Raw genomic sequence first — 22,894 nt, 5'->3', positions numbered from 1 at the left:
GGCGTGTTTTTTTTTGTGTACGTGTGTTCACATAGCAAGTGCCAAAACCTTTACCAAGTTTCGTACCATTCCGATGAAGAAAAAAAAAAGATTTCTCGCCCAAAAATGATGGAAGAGCACCAGCTGTATGTAATACTATACTATAGGCTACTAAATAATAAAAGTACTGTAAGATGTTTGCAGATATGTATATGTATTGTGTGTTCCGTGACAGAATGTATGTTTATGTTTTGGTCTGTGTGAGATTCTGCCCGCTGCCAATTTACCCAATAGTATTTCGACACCTCGTGTTGCCAGTTGGCGGGAAACACATCATATATTGCAGCCATGGAAACCAGTGAACAAACTGAGTCAGAGATCACAGATCCTGCCCGACCTAAAAAGCAGTATCAACAAAGAGAGCCGCTTCACAGATGTGCCAGTACATATTTGTTTTTTTCTTTTCCTTCTTAGCGCACTTGAATGGTTTGATAGCACTTGAATTAATTATATCATCGTCATATAATGTAACGCTAGCCAAAGGATGCCAGGACAAAACAGATGCTGCATTAACTGTGTTAAATATTTTTAACGAGTTAAACTGAACAAATAAATCACAAATGTAAGACTTGAGAAATTAGAAAATGTCGGGCCGTCTGGTTGAGGAACGACCACTCCCCGAGAAGACAAAGAACCTTTCTGGAAATTAACATTTGAACTCTCTCTTGTGAAGTTAGCATCACCATTTGAGACGGAAGTCTCACCTCAGAATATATCTCTTTCCCTCTTTCCTCACTCCCTCTCTCTCATGCTGAGATCACCAAAATTCACCCAAGAATCTATATGGTTTATTGTGAATAATTATCATACAGTATTACACATGTTTGGTATCATTTGAAATGTCTCAGTGCAACTGGTACAAATGTCTCATTCCCAAAGAAGTAAACCAAAAGGTAAAGTCTTTAAGAGTTTAGAGATAACCTGCACACGAGGAGGGTGTGTCTTCCAGTCAAATTACATTCTGCTCACAAAAGGTGTAAACTCTGAATGCAAATTCCCATTGTTGGCAAATGTTTCCATGTGAAAGAAGTTTCTGTCTTGGTTTGGGTATAATGAATTGCAACAAGAGGCTTGTGGCGATTTGTAGCTCAAATTGGCCCATGATGCTGAGTGGCCGAGACTCTCAGCATCATGTATTTTCTAATGTCAGGTTCACATATTTTCTCTTTATTTCCAGAGCATTTGATGTTTTGTATTTATTATCTTTGAACTGATTATGAAATTATCATGATACATTTACTTGACATAATACATTTACAATTGTTGTAAAAAAGTTACAATTGATTTTGACTGACCCTCAAATTGTTTTCCCAAGAAAATTAAACGGATTCATATGTTACCGTTTTGCGTCAGATTAGTGACGACTAATATTTGGCATCAATTGAAGTGTACTTGGTTTGCAAAGACAAGAAGTGAATTTCCATTTAGAACAGTAAATGCTGCTTGACCAATCTAAATTTGAGTGTGTTTTACCATCCATCTTCTTCCGCTTATCCAGGGCCGGGTCGCGGGGGCAGCAGTCTAAGCAGAGATACCCAGACTTCCCTCTCCCTAGTCACTTCCTCCAGCTCTTCCGGGGGGACACTGAGGCATTCCCAGGCCAGCCAGGAGACATAGTCCCTCCAGCGTGTCTTAGGTCTCCTCTCGGCGGGCGTCCCTCTCATTCCCGGGAAGGCGTCCAGGAGGCATCCGAAACAGATGCCCGAGCCACCTCAGCTGACCCCTCTTGATGTGGAGGAGCAGCGGCTCTACTCTGAGCTCCTCTCCTCCCGCTTCTAATCGCACCCTATCTCTAAGGGGTCGCCCAGCCACCCTGCGAAGAAATCTCATTTTTGCCGCCTGTCTTGTCCTTGTCCGATCTTGTCCTTTCGGTCATGACCCACAGCTCATGACCATAGGTGAGAGTAGGAACGTAGATTGACCGGTAGATTTTTACCTCTGTTTTAATTTAATGTTACTTTAGATAAGTGTACGTGGGAAACCACAGCATGGCCAATCCAAAGCTATTATAAGAGAGGTAATGTTGGTCAGCTTATATCTGTAGTAGTGGTCATACCTCTACTGAAGTAAATGTTACGTTAAATTCAAGTTAATGCAATTCCATGGGGTTTATACCAAAGTATCTTTTATTGTGTAAACGTGAATGTGACCGATCTCAGGTATATTGCAATTACCTCTGTTTGATGATCAAAACTGACGAGCTTGTGATCGTGAGACCCAGGTTAAACAGAAGACGTGAGGACCTCTGAGCGACATAGTTTCCTAGTCTGCATGGGTAAAATATACTTAGAGTTAAAAAGAATAATCAAACATTTGCTCACTTTAATGATGCTCAGATATCATTAAAACCTTTTTTCATTTATGGAGTCAGATGAAATAACGAGGTAATACATATGAGAAAATGTCTTTCATTTAATATTGTTGTGTTGCGTAAAAGGAAAGACAGTAACGTGCAGAAACCTTCACCCGTATTATTGGAAAACCGCCATTGGACCTTTAGGTTAAGGTTTTAAGGTTTTTTTTGAGAGCCCTAGTTGATGTATTTTACATCAGCTGATCCAATGTAACTTGAATGTAATGTGAGAAAAGCTTCTGCCAAATTAAAATATAATGTGGCTAAACACTATTTTTGTGGGAGATTCAAACTGCAGGATTACAAATATATTGTAGAAAAACTGTTAATTTCTTCTCCAGGTGTTTTCGGTGTTGGATCAGATGAAGTGTCAGTGATGGAGGGAGATTCAGTCACTTTATACACTGGTGTTCAAACAAACCAACAAGAAGATATTAAATGGTATTTTAATGGCATTCGCATCGCTCGGATCATTGTAGATCTCTACCAGACCTGTACAGATGTTCAGTGTAATGAAGGCACTGAGAGATTCAGAGACAGACTGAAGCTGGATCTTCAGACTGGATCTCTGACCATCATAAACACCAGAAACACAGACACTGGAGTTTATGAACTGAAGATCATCAGCATCAGCATCAGTGGACATATCTTCAATGTTACTGTCAATGGTGAGTTAGTGAATGTTTGAATGCAGTTTATATATGTTTAAACTATATTGGTAATTTGCTTTATTTTTTTTATTGTTTCCCCAATTATATTCGTTTATTTTTATTTATTTTCTCAGTTATAAAATCTTGTACAGTTTTTCTATTGGCAAGTTATTAGTTTTAATATTGAATCTTTTTTCATAGGAATCTGCAGTTGAGCTCAGAGGGAGTCGACAGTGTTTAATCACACAATCTCTGATCAGCTTCTGTTATTATCTGTTTAAATGAGGATTTTATGTAATACATGTAAAATGGGTTTGAGTACAAAACAAATATTTTCTTTTCAGATTGAAAGTTAAGAAAAGGCTTATGCAATTGTATTCGTGATCAAAGTTCTCATGTTGTGGCGTTTGTTGTTTTCATCTAAAACTTGAATCAGCTGTTGGTTTGTGTTTCAGGTGTTTCTGCTGCTGAACGAGATGAAGTGAAGAGAAAGTCAGTGAAGGAGGGAGAATCTGTAACTTTAGATCCTAGTGTAATAAAAAACACGCATGATTTAATTATGTGGCATTTTTATGACATTCTCATCGCTGAAATCACTGGAGATCAGAGTAAGATCTGTCCAGATGTTCAGTGTAAAGAGAGATTCAGAGACAGACTGAAGCTGGATCATCAGACTGGATCTCTGACCATCTCAAACACCAGAAACACAGACTCTGGAGAATATGAACTACAGATCATCATCATTATTAACAGCTTCGGTATCATTAGAGTGAAGAGATTCAGTGTTTCTCTCATTGGTGAGTGTATAATTCAGCCATTAAAGGAATACTCCACTTTAAAATGAAAATTCTGTCATCATATACTCACCCTCATGTTGTTTCAATCCTTAATGAATTTCTTTCTTCTGCTGAACAGAAAGGAAGATATTTAGACGAATATCAGTAACCAGACTCATTGACATCCATAGTATATATTTTTTCCTACTGTAACGAATACGACTCTGGGTAAATATGAATTAGCTCAAGAATATGGGGAATTCTGGGAATATTAATATTTATGACTCATGGTCATAATTCATAAGTCGCATGTACATTTATTTTATCAATTATCGAGATTACCTTGATCTGTAACTGGTCTGACCAACATTTAATTCATCCAGCGAAACAAATGTAAAATCATTACAGTCAGAGGTATTCACAAACTTCAAGGAAGTTTATGTCCTGGCCACGAACATTAAACTTTATTGAGTTTATTAATTAAAACTACTGAATGTAGTCTAATATCGAGCTTGTAGCTTAAGATCTTTTGTTTCATTGACTTTAGAATGGTGGGTTTTCAAACACGGAGACAGTGAAAAGTATTTATGAATTTTAATAAATGCAAAACTAGAGATTATATGAGCTACGAATATAAACGTACGTAAAAATGCAAACAATAAACAAACAAACATATAACCAAACAATAGCATAAGTGATCAGAATGAAATGAAGGAAAGAAAGAAAGAGAAGAGGGAAAAGCTAGTAATTATTACATACAGAAACCTAAGTTCACGAGACACCGGGAAACAGCTTTTATCAGACAATGTACTTGCGATTCTGTGCTCTTTCGGGTGAGGCTGATGCTGAGGCAGGAAGCGAGGGTGGCGTCCTGTTTTTGCTGGGTCTTCCGGTGCCGCGAAGTTCGAAAAGGCTCACTGAACGTAAAGTTACCGGAAAATCAGATTCATCTCCCTGGATGGGAGAAGTTTAAAGTCTTTGTTGCAAGGGACGCAGCTACGACTCGGACATGTGCTCGCTCGATAGAGAAGACTAAGGCCTTCTTCAGATGATCCTTGGAGAAGCGCTGCGCCGGGGAGAGGAGGAAGGGTGAGAGGTCAGGGATGAGAGCGACCGGAGAAGAGAAGAGGTGGGATCAGCGGGATCGATGAGAGAAGAGAGAGAAGAGTGGGGGTCTCTTCCTTTTAACAGACAATCTGTTTACGCCTTGTTTTGTGACAGAGCGAATCAAAACTTCTGATCTGTAGCGGGAAGACGTCTTCTTTGTGTGAAGAACAACACGCCCCCTTTTACCATATGTCTTATGAGGGAAAGGATTCATACTTAGAAATATGATATTTCCTGGAACAAATGCATATTATTGTACTTTTCAGTCAAGATTCGTCTCCGTGAGATGGAGAGGATTACATAGATATCCATTATGACAGGTAAAGATTGGGGAAACATAACTTTACATGTATATGCATAATTACACACAAATAAAGTTTGATTAAACACACAATGAAATGGTCAGTATTTCCGTTATGGCATGTGAAGACACTTGAGAAACATAGGAATACATATCAACATTTTGGTAATGTCCTATGTGGGTAAGTCAATGGAAAATCTGGACGTGGCTCGCTTGGAATGTTCTGCTTTCCTCAGTCGTAAAGTTTTATGGTCTGAGGTAGGGTTACCATAAGACACTATTGAGGAACTTCTTTCAGTGAACATTTAGAATTAAAGATTTTACTCTTAGCAACCCACATCTCTATTATAAAGCAAAGCTAATCACACACATACCTATCGGCAGGTATACATTCAAGAGACATATTTCTACATGAAATTGTACTCAAAGGAGGTTTTGTGTGTGTGTGTGGTGTGTGTGTGTGTGTGTGTGTGGGTCATGAGGTTGTAAAGTCACAGGGAGTCCATGCTGAAATGGGGGTTTTAGAGGAGATTGTCCAGAACAGGTTTCCTTTTGTGACTAAAATGTCCCTCTGGGGAGCACCAGATTGCAATTTTGACATGTCCAAGCAGACTTAGCGACGCCGTGGACAGACCCGTTGTCTAAAAAGACAACGAAGGATGTGTTTGGAAACAAGGAATTACTAATTGGAACAGCATGTGACCGCATGTCAGGCATTGTCGCTACACTACTATGGAAGTCAATGAGACCAGAAACTGGTTACTGATATTCTTCTAAATATCTTCCTTTCTGTTCAGCAGAAGAAAGAAATTCATTAAGGATTGAAACAACATGAGGGTGAGTAAATGATGACAGATTTTCATTTTAAAGTGGAGTATCCCTTTAAATGCATTTTCTTTTGAGGAATTAAAAAAAAAAAGCAGTTCTATAATTTTAAATCAACTCAATAACTGTTGGGTATGGACAGTTTAAAAAAAGCTAACTTTGACTTGACACTTTGACTAATGTTATTAACTTGAAAAATGCAGTTTTCCTGTGAATATTGTTTTCTGTTGAGTGTCTTAGTGATTTTAACTGCTGGTGCCATTTATAAGTTAAATCAATATCATACAACTGATGACCAGAAATGTGTATGCATAAGGTAGAAAGGTGTAAATATGAGTAAAAATATTGTTAAACACTGGGTGTATTATCAGTCGAGCTGTTAACATTGTCTCTCTGTCTTCATCTGTTCCAGGTTCAGGTCTGTCTTCAGGAGCTGTAGCAGGAATAGTTGTTGCTGTTCTGCTGGTTTCTGCAGTTGTAACTGCTGGTGTGATTTACTATCGTCACCGCAGGACACGTGCACCAGTACCACAGCACGTAATTATTACAAATAGCTGAGTTAACAAGGAATATTAATTTAATTCTACTGAATATACAAACATAAATGTAAACTGTGAATGAATAGTCATTTTTTGTCCTTTATTTTTAACACTACAGTTCACCAGTGAGGCAGTCAAAACTATCAAAAACACAAATAACGCCAAAATTAAATGAATAACAATTCATATTAAAACATAAAGTGCAACTTTTGTCAGACAGCAAGTCTTGTAAGAAATCGTCAATACAACAGTTTAAGCAGTTTTGATGTGATATTGATATCATAATACGTAATTTTGTAATACTGAAGAACAGGAGATGACAGTTTGATGCAGTTTATAGACAGTGTTTAATATTAAGGAACTGAAAACACAAATCTGTAGTAGTTTTTGTGTTTGTGTATCTGAAACATCTATCCTCCTCATTACTTTAACCTTCTGTGAATCTGTGTGTTCTTACAGGAGGGTGATGCCGATAACCCACTACATGATCCCAATGTCATTCAGGGGGCTGATTCTGATAACCCACCACATGATCCCAATGACATTCCTTTGGAGGACATGGGGAATCCTTAAATCAGACTCAGGCTGAAACTCTCTAATTGTCACGATTCCAAGATTTCAGAGGTCGGTACAAATACCAGTGAAATGTCTGAATTTTGTGATTTACATTAAGTTTACATTTAGCCTTAAACACTATAAGATTGTAGGGCTGAGCGAATATGAGTAGAAGTCTTTACTGCCCTACAACTTCAGAAATCCCTTTAAAGGAGTACATGTGAATTAAACGTGCCACAATGACCTTCATCATCACAGTACTAATGCCTATCTAGTGCAAGGGATATGCTGATAGAGGACTGATGGGACACTCCAGGCACAGGATGGTTCTGTCGGGAGAGACGGAGTTATTTGCACCTTAATGCCACGTCTTTACTATTTGCTTCACAGGACATACAGTACTGTATATGCTTTCAACTACATACTGTTTATCTAATAGTGCATTCCAATATGTAACTATGCCATGTTTGGTCTCATCTGACAGCTTATAAACTGAACTGAATGGTGATGAATTTAATAGAGGTCTGAAAGTACTATTGCTTAAACATGCATTGAGGAGAATATGTTAATGTTCTTCTTCCTCTCTTGATCACCACACATTTGCCATACCTAGACAGCAACATAGTGTCGGCCCAGATCCGTTGCTGTCCGTGTTTCTTTTGTTTTCCTGTCAGTCAGTTTTGGTGTTATTTCACTCATGTTTAACAATGCTTTGCTCTGGGTATAAGAAGGAAAGGTAACTGTTGATCTGGGAGAAAGGCTTTAACCCAGTCACTCCCGCACACCGGTGCGTAACCTCACACTGTGAGAAAGGCTTTTACGGCCTCTTCTGCACAACAGTCAGAGGCGGACGGAGTACACAGCTTCATTACTTGAGTAAAAGTTCAGATACCCCTTGCTAAATTTTACTCAAGTACAAGTAAAAGTACTACAGTCAGATGTCTACTTAAGTAAAAGTACTGAAGTACTTGTTTTTAAAAGTACTTGAGTATCAAGAGTACATTTTCTAAATATTGCATTACTACTGCCACAGTGCTTACATTTATGTACAGCAACGTCCTACATGGAGTTATGAAAAATGTTAATATTAATACCTTGGAGAATGTAAAATGAATTGAAAGTAAAATCAAATCATTTTCATCTTTTTACCATGTTGCTTTATTTAACATTTCTCGCTTGCCCACAAGGCAATAGCACAATGGCAACGCTCTGACAAACCTCTGCTAGAGTTTTAATGGATTTTTTGCACCCACATTTGAACCTGACTGTGTTAAACACACCGCATACTCAAGAACATCAAAGCAAATGCTCAGCTTACAATAATGTGTAGGCTAATATCAGAAAAGAAAATTCAGCTAACAATTGTGTGTACATGTGAGTTTCTCTGTTTTTTCATCAATCAAATCACAGGGTTCCAGACTGCGACCAAAATGTGCGATTTGTGCGAGTGCATGGTCATGTAGCCTACTACTCAGTTAAATTCACTGAGTTAAGTTCACTAAATTCACGCATGAATTTTCCTGCATTGAACTTGTTTTTGCGACAAAGTCTTATTTGATCGGTGAGTAAAGTATGAACTGCTGCGCTTGTGACAGGGCGCATGTGTATGAGGCGCCGGACTGGACAAAAGCGAAACGAACTGCGCGAGAGAGACCGAAAGTGTGCGAGAGAGACCGAGTGTGTCTACGCGCGCGACCGGCTCTCTCTCTCTCTGCTCTTTCTTTCAGTTAAACATGCGCCCTGTCACAAGCGCAGCAGTTCATCTACTTTACTCACCGATCAAATTATTATTATTATTTTTTAGAAGTAGTAACGGGTACTCACGGTTATGGATAGAAATGTAGCGGAGTAAAGAGTACAATATTTGCCTCTCAAATGTACTTGAGTAAAGTCATGAGTACTCCCCAAAAATGATACTCAAGTAAAGTACAGACCCCTTAAAATTGTACTTAAGTACTGTACTCAAGTAAATGTACTCCGTTACTGTCCGGCTCTGACAACAGTGCATTATTTGTTACAGCTAAGTTTTCTATGCAGTAAGTTGTTCCATTCTTCTGTCTGTTTATTTAAATGTGTAACTTAATAAATAACTTTGCCTGCTTTAGAGGCTTTGAGAATCTTTCCTTTTATCACTGAGGATGCTGAAAGCTAAAGTGATTATAACTTATCTAAACGTTCAGGTTAAATCCTACATTTTCCTATCAGTTCTAAGAAAGACCTTTACCTTTAAAGAATAAGGTTCAAGGTCTTTTTTATTGTCATTCTGTACATGTTGCCACATAAGAACGAAATACGTACTCCGGACCAGCAGCGTAAAAATAATAATAACATATATACATAGAATAATTAAAACATAGTTTAATAGACAATTTTTTTTTTAAATACTTACTTTAAAAAAAATAATACTTTTACCTAAAACAAGACACCTAATACCTAAGTACACCTTCTAATAAATAATAAAACATTTTTTTAAAACAATCCCTAAGGCAGTGCATTCATGATTCTCACAGCCTCTGGGAAGAAGCTGCATGTCTGTGTCAGTCTTTTTGTTCTGGCTTTAACGCTTCTTAGTCTCCTGCCTGAGGGGAGAGGATCGAAGAGTTTGTTTGCCGGGTGGATGGGATCCTTCATGATACAGGATGCTCTGCTTCTGCACCTGCTGGTGTAAATGTCCTCAACAGAGGGTAGGCTGCTCAGTTATTTTTTGGGCTGATTTGACCACACTCTCCAATTTCTTCTTGACAGCAGCAGAACAATTTCCGTACCAGGCGGTGATGGAAAAAATGAGTGTACTCTCCACCACACACTGGTAAAAAGCTAGCAGAACTGGAGTTGGCATTTCGTCAGGAAGACGAAGATGAAATGCCATTGATTTCGAAATGCGATAGATGAAGATGAAATGCCATGGACTTTGACAGTCTGTGGCCTGTTCATTAAAAAAAATCAAGAACCCAGTTACAAAGTGATGGTTTAAGTTCAAGTAGGAGCAATTTATTAACTAGAGTTTGTGGAACAATAGTATTAAAGGGGGGGTGAAATGCTATTTCATGCATACTGATTTTTTTACACTGTTAAAGAGTTGGATTCCCATGCTAAACATGGACAAAGTTTCAAAAATTAAGTTGTACGTTTGATGGAGTATTTCTGTGCCAAAAATACTCCTTCCGGTTTGTCACAAGTTTCGGAACGTTTTTTTCGAGTATGGGCATGTGTGACGTCAGATGGGGAGGAATTTCGTTATAAGGGTCCTAAGGGCACTTCTCCCGGAAGGGCGCGCGCGCACCCGTAGACCAGAGCGGCGACGAGCGAGAGAGCGAAAGCAGTACGCCCATCAAAGCTCTGTGCTCGCTGCTAGTGCATTTCGACGATGATTGTTTTATAAACAAAGCCCAGTTCGACGCCGGATTTGCAGATCGTCTAATGCTTAAGGATGGAGCAGTCCCAACGATAAAGGTTAACGGTCGTGCGTTGGAACCGTGAGTAAAACTGCTTCAAATGTCTGTGTGTTGTTAGCTATCGGCGCATAAGCACAGCCCACACGGCCCGCCTCCAGTCGCTCGTTTTTTTTTCGGAAAGACTCGGAACAGCCTATCTTTCTTTTATAAATATAATAAAACTAAAGACTTTTTGGAGATATGAAGGATGCAATACTACTCTATAGGTACTCAAGATTAACATGAGATTGACTGAAACTGAGTGTTTCACCCCCCCTTTAACATGGGTCATCAACACAGCCAGCATTATAAAAAAGGCCCAACAACGCCTTTATTTTCTTAGGAGGTTGAAGCGGGCTGGTCTCAGCACTCCGGTTCTGTTCGCTTTTTACCGGTGTGTGGTGGAGAGTACACTCACCTTTTCCAGCACTGCCTGGTACGGAAACTGTTCTGCTGCTGACAAGAAGAAATTGCAGAGGGTGGTCAAATCTGCCCAAAAAATAACTTCTAGCAGCCTTCCCTGTGTTGAGGACATTTACACCCGCAGGTGCAGATGTCACGGGGTGACAAATAAGCCCGGGACTATCCCTGCTAGAGAAATGTCCCCGCTGAGATTTGGGAAGCGAAACACCGTCCCAAAGTCTGGGTGAGTGCCTGTCGCCATGGTAACCTAGTGGCGGATTGACTGCAGGTGTGGGTAATTTGCGCTGAGCGTTTGAATGGGGCCACAATAGCTCATGAGAGTATAAAAAGTCAGAGGAAGAGAAAGTGAGCGTTGTTGTCTTCCCCTGCTGGTGGTGCTTTTTCCCCCGCTTGGATGTGACTTGTTCCTGTTGGGAAGTGTTCTCTGAAGTGTGTCGTTGAGGGCTTGTTGCGAGGAAAAAGGAATATCGTATGAGGAATTGAAGACGGAAAGAGAGAGGGAGAGAGGAAAGTACATCGTCTGGATGGAAGAGTGAAGATAAGTAATTGATTATTGAATCTCCTATTGCACGCTTGATTCTGAGATAGATGTGGGTTGAAGTGCTTGGAGTGCGCCGTATGAATAACACTGAGTGAATTAAACTGATTCTCTGCCGTTCCTATCTCCTCCTTCTGTTCGGATGGTGAAGCGAATCCAGTTCATGCCTATGAAGAAGTGTTTAGAATTTCCTTCCTCACACCGCCGATCCTTCGCTCTTTAGATCGAGACCCAGGGTGAGTGCTGGTCTTAATTACACTTTAACGAGTGGACTTGTGGTGTTTGAATTGACGTTCCTTCTTTTTCCTCGCGCTGTATATTGGAGTGAAATTGCTGTGGGTGTGTGAAAGATTGCTTTTAACTGCCGTGCACTCGCCCAAGAGTCAGACTGGTATATTGTACATCATCAGAGCCTGGAGAGATCGAGTATGCCCAACTGGGGAAAGGCAGTTGGTGTGAAGTTCCTGTCTTCCCCACGACACCTGTGAGAACATTATATTGCTGTGTGAGGTGATGATTTTGTCTGCCCTAGAGAAAGCCCAGCTCAGTCTGTGACTGTGAGTTCGCTACAGCCCTGAAGCCCACCTGTACGGTGTGAAGTTCCTGTCTTCCCCACGACACACGTGAGAACATTATTGCTGTGTGAAGTTATGATTCTGTCCGCCCTAGAGAAAGCCCAGCTCAGTCTGTGACTGTGAGTTTGCTATAGCCTTGAAGCCCACCTGTACGGTGTGAAGTTCCTGTCTTCCACACGACACACGTGAGAACATTATATTGCTGTGTGAAGTTATGATTCTGTCTGTCCTAGAGAAAGCCCAGTTCAGTCTGTGACTGTGTTCGCTACAGCCCTGAAGCCCACCTGTACGGTGTGAAGTTCCTGTCCTCCCCACGATACATGTGAGAACATTATACTGCTGTGTGAAGTTATGATTCTGTCTGCCCTAGAGAAAGCCCAGCTCAATCTGTGACTGTGAGTTCGCTACAGCCTTGAAGCCCACCTGTACGGTGTGAAGTTATGATTCTGTCTGTCCTAGAGAAAGCCCAGCTCAATCTGTGACTGTGAGTTCGCTACAGCCTTGAAGCCCACCTGTACGGTGTGAAGTTATGATTCTGTCTGTCCTAGAGAAAGCCCAGTTCAGTCTGTGACTGTGAGTTCGCTACAGCCCTGAAGCCCACCTGTACGGTGTGAAGTTCCTGTCCTCCCCACGATACATGTGAGAACATTATACTGCTGTGTGAAGTTATGATTCTGTCTGTCCTAGAGGAAGCCCAGTTCATCCTGTGACTTTGAGTCCGCTACAGCCCTGAAGCCCGCCTGTAGGGTGTGAAGTCTCTGTCTTCCCCACGACACACGTGAGAATAGGATACTGCTGTGAGAAGTTATGATTCTGTCTGTCCTAGAGAAAGCCCAGTTCAGCTTGTGACTTTGAGTTCGCCACAGCCCTGAAGCCACCTGTATGGTGTGAAGTCCCCGTCTTTCCTACGACACACGTGAGCCGCTCTACCTGTGACCGTGAGTTCGCTACAGCCCTGAAGTCCACCTGTAGGGTGCGAAGTACTCGTCCTCCCAAGACACCCGTGGGAGTTGTACACCGCTCCTGAGCTTGCCCCCTTCTGCCTTAGGGGAAGTCTCGTACGGTGTTTACGGAGGACCTGCTGCAGTTTTACCTGTCCATTTCTTACCGTTGTAATCGCCCTTGGTGTAGAAGAGGAGAGGAAGCTTTGACCATCCGCTCATCGGAGAACTCACCTGTTCACCACCTCCCATTGTGAACCTGATACCAGCTTGGAAGAAGGAGCTCGGTCAACCTACTTACCGTAAGATACCTACCTGCACATTATCGACTGCTGTGAACTGTCCCCCACGTGAAAGAGGAGAGGAAGCTTTGACCATCCGCTCATCGGAGAACTCACCTGTTCACCACCTCCCATTGTGAACCTGATACCAGCTTGGAAGAAGGAGCTCGGTCAATCTACTTACCGTAAGATATCTACCTGCACATTATCGACTGCTGGGAACTGTCCCCCTCACGTGAAAGAGGAAAGGAAGTTTGGATCATTTACCCACCTGTGAGGAACTCACCTGTCCAATACTTACCTGTCCGGTACTCCTCACTGGGAATCGCCGCCTGTGGGGAAGGTTGCGTCTGCTTTGCCCCGCCTTGGATCCTCCCTGGACGAGGGAGAGAAGAAGACTTTTCGATTAGGATTATCAATTATTTTATTCTCAATAAAATTGTTACTCTTTATTCTCTGCCTCTGGTCTCGTCTCTGGCACGCTCCTCAAATTGTTCTTGGTCTAGGGGTGGGTGTAGTCTGGTTCGGCCCATCCCGACCTGTGACACAGAAGCAGAACATCCTGTATTATGAAGGATCCCACTCATCCGGCAAACAAACTCTTCGATCCTCTCCCCTCAGGAAGTGTTAAAGCCAGAACTAGTTACACCTGGCCACTTCATGCGTTTTCTTAGATCGGATAGCTATCCGATCGTGAAAAGACCAGGTGTAAATGCCCTCCGAAACGCATTCGAGACGGATTTGAATCCGATCGCTCAAACCACTTCAGGAGGTGGTCTGGGCCGCATTCCAGACGAAACTGGACAAGTGTAAATGCATCTGGTTGTTGAAACCACATATGTAAATTGTACTCCAAAAATGCTAAAATATAAACGTGTGAGAGCGTGTTATAGGCTATATGTAATGTTATAGCCAGATATGACGACGCTACTGGAACACGCGCGTCACCGCAGATGAGAAGCTGAGCATCTATTCATCAAGCCAACGTGCAAACTGTCACAAATCAAAGTGAAAGTAAGTCGCAAACGCCTAACACACAATCATCATCATTAAAAGTAAAGAAACGAAGTGATCTTACCAGGGCTGTTGCCGCTCTCTCTTATTGCGGTCTTTGATTTAGAAATTTTAGCTGATGAACAATAAAATGCAGCTCATATCTGTTGCTTTCGTGACGTGCACTCCATTAAATCTGCATATAGCGCGGGAATTGAAGATCGGATTTAAATCCGTTTCGCAAAAACACATTTGTGACCAGGTGTAAATGGAATCGTTTTGATAAATCAGATAGCTATCCGATCTGAGAAAACGCATGAAGTGGCCAAGTGTAAAAGACTCAAATGCAGCTTCTTTCCAGAGGCTGTGAGACTCATGAATTCCCTGCCTTAGGGGTTGATCTCTCCTTATAATTTATACCTCTTATTCACTGTGTCATAAGTATGCTCTGGTTTATATGTGAATTTGACACACTGCTTTTAAAAACTTCCTGCTTTTGAAAAGTTTTTCTAAATTTAGTCTATTAAACTATGTGTAACTCATTGAATGTATATTATTATTTATCTTATTATTTATTTATCAACATGTACAGAATGACAATAAAATACCTTGAACCTTGAAGTTAATGAGGAAGTGAAGCAGCTCACCTGACTAATGTTCACTCATCTGGATTAAACTGTTGGGTTAGCCTACTGTTTCCCGACATGTTCATGGTTTCTCATCAATTGTTGCCTCCCATGGCACAGTTTATTCCACAATGAACAGGGACTTTTACAAGGTTAACCACAGGATCAGGTCCGGCCTGAAGTTAGTTGTGGTGATCTCAGGTGGAAAACTGAGCTTCCGGTCTAGATCAACTTGCATTTTCCAGTCCCGGGCAGCGGGAGGTTTGCAAACAAAACAAACAAAAAGTTTGTTGGACTAATTCATTTACAGAAGCTGCCAATCATGACGTCACATTCCCGTTTTTATAGCATCAAATAAATAAATAAGACCAAACTTATTTAAAAAAACAATCACTTAAACTTTAATCTGCATGATAAAAACGACCTAAAATTACAGAAAACATTTTATATTATTAAATAAACATTTATTTGAAGTGTAATTTGATTGTTTAGTTTCCATCACATCCAACTTCATGGGGAGGGCGGGGTTTATGACCTATACTGGGACCAGCCACCTGGGGGCGATCGAGACACTTTGGCTTCACTTTTTAGGACTTGCGCGACACGCTTGTTGGCTTCACTGGAAGTTGTCCTGCTCTTATGAAGGCAGTGGATTTTGAGAATCCATGCTTTGGAGGAGGAAGGGCATTGGTGGTGGTTATCCTTCCTTCCAGGATAATCGCCGTTGTCCCAGGACCTGATTGTGCCTCCAGGTGTAAGGCTGGGAAAGACTGGTTTTGCAGCTGACGATGATCTGCCTTAGCGTTGCTGGGGTTTAACAGAGAGGACATAATGGATCTTCTTCAGTCCACTGGTTTATGTTCTTGGGTGTGGGAAGAACATTGTAGGTTGCTCTGATGATGAAGCTCAGTCTGTTCCCGTCCATATCCCAAAGATCCTTCCAGGTGAGCTTACGTTTCTCCAGGTTTTCCCAGTTAGTCCTCTGTCCCTGTTTGGACTGCGAGACTGCCTTTGTGCATCTCTGCCTCCTCTTGCTGCCGGACCTCGGTTACTACCAGCTTTCTTCTCTGGGCTGATGTTGTCTTGTACCATATGGGTCGGCTTGTCCCGAGTCCAAAAAACCCTCTTCCCTGCTGCACCTGTCCTACAATCTCTCTATGCCTGAGAGCAGATTTTGCTTGCTGTATGGCCTCAGTCGAGGTCCACTTTCCCCCAGTTGCCAGTCTGACAGCAGCAGCTTGTATTATAACTGTCACTTTAAAAGCTTTTTAACATACTTATATTAGATGGTGGAGCTGATTCCTGGTTATGCTATCTAAATCATGCTGTATGCGTATGGCTTGTAGTATGCATACTATATATTATTTATCATCCATGTGTGTACTTCTCACCATTTTCACTTTCTGGATGATAAACAGGTGGGAAAAAATCCCCCAGACTTGCATTAAAGGAGGGACCTGAGCTATATAGAGACAGAAGATCACAGAGACTCGAGGTCGGCTCGTTTGACCGATAAACAAACACAGAAAGAACCCTAGTATTATTGTTCCAGATGTGAAGTCTTGAACTCTAGATGGCGCTCTATATAGAGGCTGTTAGATTTAACTACACTATTATGTATAGGAAAAGGCCTATTTCTACATGTAAACCGAAAACATGAGTGAAATTCATTATATCACTCAATTCATGTGTAAAATTCAAAACAGCTGATAGAACATTTTGTGGGATGAAAAAGATCTCTACAACATTAAAATATGAGTAGCCTACAACACATATACAAAAAAAAATAATAATAATCTGAATGGCCAGTAAATGTCCATTTATTTAATGAATTTGAGGTTAAAGGTCACCCACTTTACCTGAATCCCACTTTATCAAACACATTCAGCCAAAGTGAGCCAGCAATATTTAAACACCATACACAAAAAAAGACAAATTTTTAAACTTTTTATTATTTGCAGTGTTATAGTGTGTACACTTTACATTTAGTGTTCAAGTTAGAAATGAACATCTGAATCTCAAAGGGTTTTTCTATATTTCACCTTGAGCGAATTCTGCTTTGACGTGTGGCCACACCCACCAGTGTCATATTGCATCAAACAATACTATTTTATCTAAGTTTGGACCTTATTTGTTTACCTGTGGACAAAAAAAAAAAAAGTGAAAGCATAAAAAAAATATTTATGGTTAAAAAAAACCCCGAAAAAAAAGGTATCAAGAATAGTTCTTAGAAGGAAGTGTCACAGCTGGAAAAACTACTGAAACTGGCACTGCTGAACTGCACGATCACTGCATGAGTATATAAGATCATGATGCATATGCACACAAGGTATATTTTCATATTTCAATATCTCTGTTTGATTTGAGACCTTTTTGTCAAACATCAGCATGGATGGGATCAATATCACTGGTGTGTTGCAAAGTGGTTTCTCTGTTGAGCAGAAGTCAAATGGTTTCATGTAAGCAGTAATGGAAAAAAAACCTTCAACCGCATGTTATTCACATGCACACTTTTCACACCTCAGAGAGAGACGATCACAAGCTGACATCAAACACAAACGTCCAGCAGCAGAAATGTGCTCGTGCACAACCTGTTCACCCAGCAGATCAAACCACATTTCTGATCAGACATAAATAATTGAGGTCCCAGCAAGGTGTCCGTTCCTTTAGTTTCATATACATTTTGCCCTGGAAGAGTAAAAAATGAAAACACACTATTGGATACTTATGATAACATAATTTGTTTAAAGTCCTTGCTTTTCAAGGTTAAGTTTAATTTATATACCGCCTTTACATTTCTTAAGGTTGCTTAGTAGATTACAAATATGCATATAATGCACACACATAAGGCCACATGCAGCCACATTATTTAAAATACATATCAAACAGATGTTATGTTTTTAGCTGGGTCTTGAAAGTACACTAAATGTTATGGAGAGTGAGGGGTAGTGAGGTCCATAGGAGCAGTAACACAAAATGACCCTTCACCTTTGAAGTTTTTTTTTTAAATCTTTTAATTAATCCATTGTTAGTCATTCTTTAAAGCCCTTCAGGATGATCCTATTGCACGTCTGCTGTGATTTCCTGATGAAACATCCCAAATCCTGAAACTCAACCATTGACTAAGGGCCCCATCATACACCCGACGCAATGCGACTCCAGGCGCGACGCAAGTGTGTTTTGCTAGTTTCAGCCCGTCCTGCGCCACGTTGTTTAAATAGCAAATGCATTTGCGCCTATTTGTGTGCCCATTGACGTTCTGGTCTGGTCTGTTGGCGCGTTACTATTTTGAGGCAACTTAAATAGATTTTTTTTTCTGGACAAGCGTTCAGTCTTTCACGCGCAAATTGCGAGTGCAACTGGCTTTTAAAGGGAATGGGAGATGAGACTCAAATTGGTTTATTGCACGTTACACTCAAAACACACCCATTACTCATTGAGAGAATAGGGACAACCCTTTTAGACCATGCGCCGGGAGTGCCGACCATTTTTCCCCTCGTTAAACTAGCAAAAGTGAATTCGGACACCATAAGTGCGCTCGCGCCGGCGCTTTAGCCCATGCGCTTAGATCATTAAAATAGGGCCCTTAGAGTCTGAGGCCGTTGCAGGAGGTTCCTAGTGAAATGATCACCATGCGCGTAATTTGCACGGGGGTTACGGGGGTCATGACCCCCTCAAAAATCTGATCCAGCTAATATAACCCCCCCAATATCATCTCATCATTCAGATTAAAATAAATATGAAATATTCCGAATGAATACTTTTGTTCGTTTTCTTTATTAATTTCATTTGCCAGCAAGATAGTATCATATTTTAAATAATCTGTAATGTACCCCCCGCCCGCCCGCCAGCCACACCGACTACTTGGTATTACCCAACCCGCTTTCTCTACCAAGTTTGTTCACTATTTTGCGCAGTCGCTGGGATGAATGGTTGGAGAAAGCTGACGTTGCATGCTAACGGATGGAAAGATGAAAAGGACACTGAAAGGCAGCCAGACAACGATTTTTCATTGTTGGTCGACACCAGCCAAAAAGAGGAAAAATCCTGACCAAACGAGCTAAGTTAGCTGTTAAGTTAGCTCAGCGTTTCTCAAAGTGTGGGGCGCGGCCCACTGGTTTTGTGGCCATCTTTATTAATTCCTTTATTTATTGACCATACACTCAAAACAAAAAAAGACACATTTAATTCACACGTAAGTTTAAAAGTTTTTCAAGGCGACCGTTATTGATCGTAGTATCACTCTATGGTTCCCATGGAGACGCGTCATTCATTGCTTGTCACACCGCAGCCACAATAGCGCAGAATGACTGATGATCTGCTTTTATTTCCTTTTTTATTCCAAATTTCACAAATTTGTTCTATAGCAGGATATATCTGATATTCCGATTGTCAAATATGTGCAAGTGGATGTGTCTTGTTGTTCAAACACCTTTATAACGATCGCGTTAGTTGAGCGTATTTTAGGTATCTTATTAAAATACCTAAAAAAAATACGTACATTATTAGGAATTTACCACCTCCGGCTCAATTTGAGATTATTATTATTTTTTTTATTTTATTTTTTTTGCATGGAGTTTGCAAAGTGATAAAATGAATCAAAGCACAACTAACGTTAGTCCACACTTGTATTTTCTCAGTTTCTGAATTTGTGCTTAAACACTTAATTTAACTACTGTGTCATTATGGCATCAATAGTCAAGTGAACAGCTGCATTTACGTTAAGTAGCCTAAATCAGTAAAAGTATCACAATGTATTTCTAATACAGGAACGGCAAATTAGCATGTTACCTTTTACATAAGAAAATTATTCAATAAATAAATAAATAAATATGCCGCGAGTTTAACCCCCCCAATGGTAGACCCAAAGTTACGCCCTTGCAATCTGGGTCTTGTTCTCAGAAAAAGACTGAAGTTTGATCAACTTCTCATTGCGATTGGTGCATAATCCACACATTCCTCCTCTTCCACTTTCTGTGAAAAAATGCATAAGACAAGATATAATAATAATAATAATTATAATACGTTCATAATACGTTTTTCAAAGTAACAAGACTTTTATAAACATCTGATGGTGCTTTTGTGTTTGAGATTTAGATCATTATAATATGGAAGCCCATTTCCACCACATAAGAAAAACATGCTCGGGTAAATCATAGTTAAGACACAAGTCAAAATTGTGACATAGAAAGTCGATATCACGACATTAAAAATAAAAAATTATGATATACCAAGTCAAAATTAGTATGTCATACAGCAATTTCGACAAAAAAGGCCACAATTTCAACTGTATGTGATATTTTTGACCTTTTTAAAAAATCATAATTTTTATTTAGTATGTCATAATTTCGGCTTTTTGTCATAATTATGAATTACCAGACCATACATTTTTTCTTATGTGGTGGAAATGGGCTTCAATAAAGACAAAATCAAACACACGCACTGATCTACATCTGACTCTCTGCTGAAATTATACAAATACTCAATTTTAATGGTCTCACCAATTTCTGTGCGCTTCTGTTGTCGAATGTCGTCTCAGCGTAAGTGATGGACTCATCTTCAACTGTCGCAACTGTTTGAACAATAATCAATGCATTAAAATCGCAAAATTCAATCTTAAAAAGATGGTTCTTCACAATATTTATGTTATTATTAGGGCTTTCAAACTTAAATAAATAAATGTTTAACACTGCAGTTTTTAAAAACGGCATTAACAAATTGAATTTATCATTAGGCCTATAGCTTTTTCCACACACAAAAAGTTCCTAAAAAAAAAAAAATGTTCGTCATAAAATTATGAGACATTCTTTACACATAAATCAAACCAAATGGGATGTTTGACAAAAGTAAAGTATTTTACATTCTTTGTGTTTAATCAGCTTTTAGGCTCAGCAAGCACAACAAAAGTCATCATTCATTTAGATTTTAATTTGAGCACCAGCATGTAAGATAGTTAATAAAATAGAGACAGCTTTTTAAAGTTTTTTTAATGCTGTGTTGATGGAGTTTGAGAAATCTGTTTTTGTTCGAGTGAGATGAGCGACGTTCTGTGTCATTATATAGAAATAGACATGCATTATGATATAAGTGTAATCTACAGAGAATAACTACACATATTAGTTTGGTTTTGTATAAAGTTTAACCACAAAGTTACGAGAATACTTTTAATTAAATGATCAAATCAGTTGATTGGTTTAGAGCATATTTTCAAAATAGTATTTGTTATATTACTTATTTAAAAGCAGTAATACTTGCCTTCTTTCTCAATTGATCTATGTTTCCTGCAGATCCAGAAGATCCCAAATCCTGCAACAATCATCAGAGATCCAGCAGAGATCAACACTATCAGAGACACTGAGACTGGAGGAACTGAAGGAGAGGAAAAGTGAGTCATTGGTGTAAGTGAATGAGTCTGATCTTCAACAGAAGACAGAGATCAGGTCAGTAAACACACACATATATCATCAGTGCTGTGGTACCTGCACATGTGTGACAGAGTGTGTTGATGTCCAGATGTGTGGTCTGGTTGCTGATGGGATTGTTCAGCACACAGCTGTAGGTGTTTTTATCCTGATATTCCACCTCCAGAGGTAGAGAGAGACTGATGCTGAGATCACACACACTGATGCTGGACAATACACTGATTCCTGCGTACCAGGAGAGAGTCACATTGCTCACATTCAACACTGATGAACACACCAATGAACAATTTGATGAAGATGATGAAGATGAAGAACATTGTGAAGAGTTACTGATGATGACAGGAACAGGCAGACGAGCTGGAAAACATGACAGAATAAACAGAAATATGTCACAACAATCAGTCTATTTTAGGTGTTGTGAATTGTAGTTTGTGTGGAGAGAGTGTTTAGTGTGTTAACAGTCACTAAATGTTTCTGTCAGCTCAAACTATACAATTATTTAATCTATCTATGTATGTAAATAGAATATGTGCATGTTTAGAGAAATGACGTCTCGACTCACCATAGACAGAAACATTGAATGTTTTTGATGATTTTTTCGCTCCACTTATATCTAGTTGATAAACTCCAGTATGTTCAGTTCTGGTGTTTGTGATGGTCAGAGATCCAGTTTGATCGTCCAGCTTCAGTCTGTCTCTGAATCTCCCATCAGGGACATCATCAAATGTGGAGAAGATTTGCTTCTTTTTATTGATTTTAGCTATTAGAGATTTTTCAGCTCCAAATGTCCACAGTATATCTTCATCTTCACGTATTTCAGTATCATCAGTGTTTAGAGTAACAGAATCTCCCTCCATCACTGACACTGAATCACCAAACACACCTGATGAACAAACAGATTTTACACAGATTAAAGTTTCTGATGGTTATATTCAAAACTACTTAGCACTGATTGGATCACTTAACTACTGCACCAATAAGAACTAAATTAAATGTATATCTTATAGCTGTATATCACTGCAATATGGACACCCCTTTGACTCAGATAAAGAAAAATAAAATGTGTAAAATGTATTCATAAACTGCTACTGTAAACTGCCAAATGCTACCGTAACAGAGATACTGAGTTCAAACAGAGAAAACATTGCAGAAGTGCTTACGGATTACCTGAGACTGAATTCAAAGTTAGTAGATTTCACAATATTCATGATTCATCAATACATAACAGCAGATGGAAATAATCTAATTTGAAAGTTTTACTCTGAAATAAATGTTTTTATAACTCACCGATCAGATTCCACCAGCATGGACAGAAAACAAACATGTGAAACATGTTCTTGAGTCTGATCTAATGAAACTTCCTGCTAAACATACAGCAGAAGTGTTATGTACTCTGTGAATCCTCCCACGAGACAGTGTGACCCTCCTAGTTTCACAACCCTGCATTTGCACAATATACTAGTTCATCTTGCTGATATTAAGACTTTAACTGTTCTTAATGGGTGAAATATTCCTT

At 39.8% G+C, this 22,894-nt stretch overlaps 1 protein-coding gene and 1 long non-coding RNA gene across 4 annotated transcripts in view; one reads left to right on the top strand and one right to left on the bottom strand.

Moving 5' to 3' along the window:
- LOC311295156 (uncharacterized protein) overlaps nucleotides 1-21,771 on the top strand; it is a 33,930-nt gene extending 12,159 nt beyond the window's left edge. Inside the window, exons 2-7 of one of the 3 annotated variants that reach the window (XR_014628202.1) lie at nucleotides 1,538-1,937; nucleotides 2,734-3,060; nucleotides 3,498-3,839; nucleotides 6,464-6,588; nucleotides 7,050-7,214; nucleotides 21,244-21,771. Coding sequence is in view for 2 of the 3 variants with exons in the window: in XM_084416370.1 (XP_084272496.1) it covers nucleotides 1,769-1,937; nucleotides 2,734-3,060; nucleotides 3,498-3,839; nucleotides 6,464-6,588; nucleotides 7,050-7,163 (1,077 nt within the window). In the remaining variant the exon portion in view is untranslated. Of the gene's footprint in view, nucleotides 1-1,537; nucleotides 1,938-2,733; nucleotides 3,061-3,497; nucleotides 3,840-6,463; nucleotides 6,589-7,049; nucleotides 9,066-21,243 lie in introns of those variants that run through there. The other 2 variants (XM_084416370.1, XM_084416371.1) reach the window with 2 other exon arrangements.
- On the bottom strand, nucleotides 15,605-22,747 carry LOC311295189. The gene is made up of 4 exons (XR_014628227.1): nucleotides 22,666-22,747; nucleotides 21,212-22,261; nucleotides 20,458-20,528; nucleotides 15,605-19,930 (listed from the first exon to the last, which is right to left on the bottom strand). It is a non-coding gene; the product is annotated as an uncharacterized lncRNA (long non-coding RNA).
- Nucleotides 22,748-22,894: the final 147 nt, after the last annotated feature.

The sequence above is a fragment of the Rutilus rutilus genome (assembly GCF_951802725.1).
Source record: "Rutilus rutilus genome assembly, chromosome: 8".
NCBI lineage: Eukaryota > Metazoa > Chordata > Actinopteri > Cypriniformes > Leuciscidae > Rutilus > Rutilus rutilus.
This window is presented reverse-complemented; position numbering and strand designations above follow the sequence as displayed.